The sequence below is a fragment of the Actinia tenebrosa genome, unplaced genomic scaffold (genome assembly GCF_029948245.1).
Source record: "Actinia tenebrosa isolate PJP-AT-01 unplaced genomic scaffold, QUT_ActTen_1.0 PGA_scaffold13__45_contigs__length_12533684, whole genome shotgun sequence".
NCBI lineage: Eukaryota > Metazoa > Cnidaria > Anthozoa > Actiniaria > Actiniidae > Actinia > Actinia tenebrosa.
The window spans coordinates 3,452,191-3,457,828 of record NW_028292573.1 but is presented as its reverse complement, the minus strand read 5'-3'; the positions used below and the strand labels follow the sequence as shown (position 1 = coordinate 3,457,828).

At 45.1% G+C, this 5,638-nt stretch overlaps 1 protein-coding gene across 1 annotated transcript; it reads right to left on the bottom strand.

Annotated features, from left to right (window-relative positions):
* Positions 1-2,317: 2,317 nt before the first annotated feature.
* LOC116299428 (uncharacterized) lies at positions 2,318-4,998 on the bottom strand. The gene is made up of 3 exons (XM_089029187.1): positions 4,349-4,998; positions 2,818-3,843; positions 2,318-2,740 (listed from the first exon to the last, which is right to left on the bottom strand). Exons 1-3 carry the CDS (start codon positions 4,427-4,429, stop codon positions 2,318-2,320), a joined length of 1,530 nt encoding a protein of 509 aa, XP_088885313.1. The 5' UTR covers positions 4,430-4,998.
* Between the last annotated feature and the right edge of the window lie 640 nt (positions 4,999-5,638).

The following is a 5,638-nucleotide window of genomic DNA, read 5'->3' as shown; positions in this document are numbered from 1 at the left end:
AAAGACGTTCCCCTCCTAGAACTCATTGGTAAGCTTAACCACGAATCCCGCCTCGATTCGCATCGCAACTAAAGCATGGCCCTAACTCGTACAACTCAGCACGTGGACGACCGCATCCGACAAACTCACTTCGACTACCTCTACGACGTGCCCAACTGCTGGTGGGACATCAAGCAAGCTCACCTCACTCCGCGCATGCGCCTCATCCTCCTCACCTTCCTCTTGGATTGCATGGACACCATCAAAGACCTACCCGAAGATACCCATGCCGCCCCCTGGGTGAACTGGTCCAGCCGGAAGAACCAACGCTTGCACATGCGCAGCTTCTACCGTCATTGGCGCCTTCATCCTCAATATCATTCCGCGCCCCTTCAAGGTCAAGAAAGCAATCAACTCTATGCCATCAGCAGCCTCGTCAGCAAGATCCTTCGCCCCGACGTCCGCCCACGTGACCTGGCAGACGACTCCTGCAACCTCCCCACCTATTGCATGACCTCGTGTTGGGAACGTCTCGTGTACGAAGCCCTACGCTTGACCCCCACCGAAATAATACATCGCCTGTATCACGATCTACGCCACAACTTCAGCACCTCATCATGAGTCAACATCGTCAAGCCAACCTGCTCTTCACCTTCCCAAAGAAAGGGGTCCCTCGTCCTCCCGCCACCCAACATGCGGTCCTGCCTCTTCGCATGCACGGAAGACCTGGTGCCTATTACTTTACGGATTCAAGTCATGCTCCACCCTCGTCAAAGTTTCACATCTCGCTTCCACTTCAACATGAGCGGACGTCGCAATCCTCGGCTGCCTCACTGCCCTTGCCGTAAACCCTGCACCTATTACTTCACCGACCGCGATAGCGAACACTGTACCGTAGAAACCTCTACGTTTCACGCGCGGTACGTTACCTTCATTTGCAACCAACAGCATCCGTGGTGTACCTTTACCTGTACCGTTCCCAAAGACAATTATAACGACACCACGTGGGACGTTCTTCGCAAGGCCCGCAATCACGTGGACTCCGAAATCAACATCCGGCAAAAGCTCTCGCAAAGCCAAGCCCACGCCCAGATCATCACCGCACCACGTGAATGGTCTGATGACGTCGTCCACGGACCACCCACTTACACCAGAGAAGAACAACTCAAAATCCTCAGTCACCTGTTCGGCGTGACTCCTCCCCCTCCTAATTCACCCCCACGTGAAAGCCGTTCCATTGGTTCTCCTAAGTCCCTCCCCCACACTGAGGAGCTATATCAAGACCCCTCTTCCGACGAACCTCACATCGATCCAACGTCAGACCACGAAAGCCAAGACCAAGATTACGATGTCTGAAGAACAGTATCAACCGCCACCTACTTTGCCGCCATCCCCACAAACGCTCCCGCCTCAAGACGAATACAGTCAAGTCAACCATCCCTGCTTTTGTGGCTCGCCATGTGCTGTCATCAAGACCAAGAATGCCACCTTCTTCAAGTGTGGCGTCAAGGTGGATTACAAGGCCATCACTGAACGTCTCAAGGGCGCCAAAACCAGGGACGACAAAGCGCGCGTTTATGCCACTTCCAGGCTGGGATGTAAAATGTACATAAAGAAAGACCTCTACAATGCTGTAGACAACCGTCTCTTTGGGCTCGATCCCAACTTCCTTCCCAAGTGTCGCGAGCACAACCTGTTTGCCAAAGTCAACGTCAGCAGTTCCGAGAAAAACAAGAACCGCACCTTTCTCGCGTGCTCGGTCAACTACCCGGATGTGGCTTGCGATTACTTCGCCTGGTGTGACGAAGTCATCCCTTCCCGCGAACAGCTTCAGCAACAACTGGCGCCACAACCCGTTGGACCCCCGCCCAAACGAGGACGCTACGATCAAGAAGACTACCGCTACATCCAATCCCTTCAGCATCCCCCTCAGCATCAACACCCCTCTCCCTTCACCCGCACAAGCACAGATGAAGATCCCAGGAACCTAGTCAACCCTGGCTACCGTGATCCCTGGCAACAACCTCAAGCCTCCACCGCCTTTGCTACTAACTTTGGCAGCGGTTCTCGTCCTCTTCCACGTCATTCCACGTACAACACTTCAGGACTCTTTTAAAATCATGTAAACACTTAAGATAATTGCTGAGTTCATTAAACCTTTTTAAACTAAACGCCACGTGTATTTCTTCTCGTTTCCGGGCGATCCCATCCCCACTTACGTCACCCGCGTCGTCTCCCGTTCCCGCCTCCCCTTGGGCGATCCATCGCCCCAATCACTTCCGTTTCCGGTGATTTGCTATGGTAACAGGAATATATGAATATGTAATTCATGAATAAATTAACCTGACCCTATGTGGAGACATTTGTTACTACTATCGCTCTGCGCCTCACGGAACTTCCTTGGCAGAAACTTCATTGCCCAATCCAGAACAAGGAGTGCGGACTCTGGGTCCAGATTTTGGAGAATATCTAACCGTGCTTTATCTTGATTTATCGAACGTAGAATATGAGCTTTCCATGCCTCAACTTTGTTAACACACTGATCGACGTCATATTTCATTTCATCTTTTTCAGCTCCTTCTTCAAGGTTGTCTAAAACTGTATGCACTTCATTAATAACACCAGGAAATACATCACAGCGGTCACACCTTTCCTTGTGCTCATGGTCGACACAAGGCGAAATGTAGTCTTCGTCAGCTTTAAAGCTAAGAGCGTAAGGTATGCAGTGATCAGGTACTGTGGAACTCTGGGAAATGTGAACCTGTGAGGAAAATGTAGGTTGAAGGTTAATGGCGGCGATGCATGTATTTTTTTCATTGATTGTTAATTGTTCATTACCTTATAGTCGGTTTTGAGATATCTCTTGGAACGTTTTAGCTTTTCATTTTGTTGTTTTGCCCAAGTAAGTCCTTTTCCATATTCATCACCAAGCTTTTCCACCATCTCTTCCAGTTCTTCAAAAGCTTTAGCCCCTTCAGCGGAGAAGTAATCTAATCCTTGTAGGGATTTGCGTACCGACGCTGAACATACATTTAGTACTCGGCACAAGGTGCTTCTACTCATAGGGGAAAAGCCTGATTCATGACAATAAGCTTGATACTGCTGGACGATTTGCTCAGGGATCATTGTTCGGATGACATTTGGAACCTTGATTTCTGTATTTGAAGATAGTTTAAGGGACTTCTCACCAAAGGGCAGATCTTGTATAATATGCGAACCCGTTATAAACGTTAGAAAGTGGTCTAGTTTTTCTTTTGGAACATACATCCGAGCGGTCGACGGGGAAATGATAACTGAACCTCTTCCGTGTAAGAGACGATGATGCCTTGCGATATTGTAGCGGTACCTGGAAAGGTCTGGTATCCATCTCTGTAGTTCATTATAGCTGACTTTATCTGCAATGATGGAAAGAATCTGCCTACGCGTACTCCAATGTCCAGCGTTGTTGTAACACTCAGTGAGCGCGTCTAGCAAAGCAGAATCTATATTATCGCAAGTGTTATAAGAACTACAGACCGAGCTAAGGAGCTGTTGGTGGTCTTGGGGCGCAATCTCTTCAAGACATGCGCCGACAACTTGTTTTGCCTTTCGAGTATGGTAGCGTTTTGTTCGCGCTGACGCTGTGTCCCATGGTGTTACCAATGAGTGGCGAATCGGGCTTATATCCCGTGAAGCTAGAAATGCGTTGAGGTGGTCTCTAGGTGTCTCATATGTAATGGATTTGTCTTCTTCAAGAACCAAGGATACGGACTGTGCCTCTGAAGGCTGGTAAAGGCTCACGGGTGTTTCGTGTAATGCACAGACTGAGGCAGCTGGACTTGACTTCAGTGGTGTTTTAAAGGAAACCTCTGGATCTTCATCCGTCTTTAAATAAAAATATATTCAATTTCATTAACGCCCTTAAATCATCTTGATTATTAAGACAATTTTGTAGCTTTCTACCAATCCCTTTTTTTTGTCACCCCATGAATATTATTTTGTTGTCTGATCTAAATTGGTAATTTCCAAATATATGATCATTTAGTGTCAATAATGTGCTACTTTTATTTTTCTTGTTACTCTTATCCCTAAACGTTAAGCAAACTTATTATTATGTTTCGTAACATCCATTTTGTATATTCCTTTTAACGCTCTTAAATATAGAGCGTTTTCACGTGACGTCACAGTCGCCATTATGGGGTACCAAAACAATACATTTTCTATCCTCCGGGAATTGAACTCTATTTTTATGCAAATACTGTGCAGAAAGTTTCTATTGTTTATTGCTGTCTTCTCACGTGAGTAAAAACGCTCCATTTTAGTCAATCCAGTGGGCTTCCTGTGGTAGGGAAATGCGCTTTGGGACAATGGAAATATGATCCTCACTCACCAATTGAAACTTCTCAAAATCCATTGCAAAATTCTCTTCAAGCTCTATTTGTTTTAACTTTTTTTCACAGTTGGTGCACATTCCTAGGTTGAATGGTAAATTGAAAACGTTATCCTGTGCTCATAAAATCAGGAGGCTATCAAGTAGAGATGACTTTTAAGGACACTTACCAGAACCAGCTTGAATAAATGTTCCAGTTTGTTTCAACAGCATCTGAGATGCGCCTTTTCCAATACCTCTGTCCGCCTTTGGTATTTTCCCCTTCCATTTGTGTCCAGAAACTTCTTGGGGTATCCTACATCTAGTGTTAGAGCCCCGACTCCACCCAATGCCAAGAACAGAACGATGGTTTGGACAAATGGTTATTTCTTCTATGTTTTGGGGGGTCTTGAATAAACCAGCGCGAGACAAAATTAAATCCACCTCATTTTCAGGGCCAGAAAACTTGCAACTCCGCAAGTGACTCGAGATGTCTTTCTTGCATGTCAATAGAGGTATCACCTGTGTATCATATGCACGATCTTTACGGTCAAAACCACAGATTCCACCGACAATAGATTTAAAAGAACAGCAAATCTCCATGTTTTGATTCTGCTGTGAGTTAGGAGGCGCATTTTACTAGTGAGTGATTACCTTGCACTTGCAAAACATATTCATATTATAAAAACAACGGCCTGTCAATCAAGGGACTTTGTACATTCGCCGTCTTTTATCTCAATAACGATCAAGTCAACGTTATATGAACCTGGCCTTGGTGTTTTCAGTTTAAAACTTCATTTAAGAGGCAAAACATTAGGATAAAGAAGAAAAGAATATTCAGCTTGCTATTCTAAGAAATTTAAAGAAATGAGATGTCAAATAGGGCTGTTACAATCCTTTGGGAAAGTGTCACGCTCTACAGTACCATGCTGACATTATTACCTGAAACCGGATGCGATGCACTTAACCTGACAAACAATTGATAAAACCACAATTGAAGCTTTAAATTTCACCAACTAAACAAGGTTAGCGACTATAACTTTAGTTTTATAAATGATTTAAGATAGTATACATGATTAATCGACGGCTCACCAGACGATCTTGTCGATTTCAGTGTCACTAATATTTGATATTTTACGTAACTTTGAGCTCGCCCCTCGTAATTACTGTTCAAATACACAAAGAAATTTTTATATCATTAGAAGTATCATCGCTTCATCTTTCAAAATCTAAAAGCTCGTTGGATTTCGTTGTATCGCACATAGTTTAAATGACCATTGTTTTGAGGCTACTTTTATAGTAGGAAAAAGT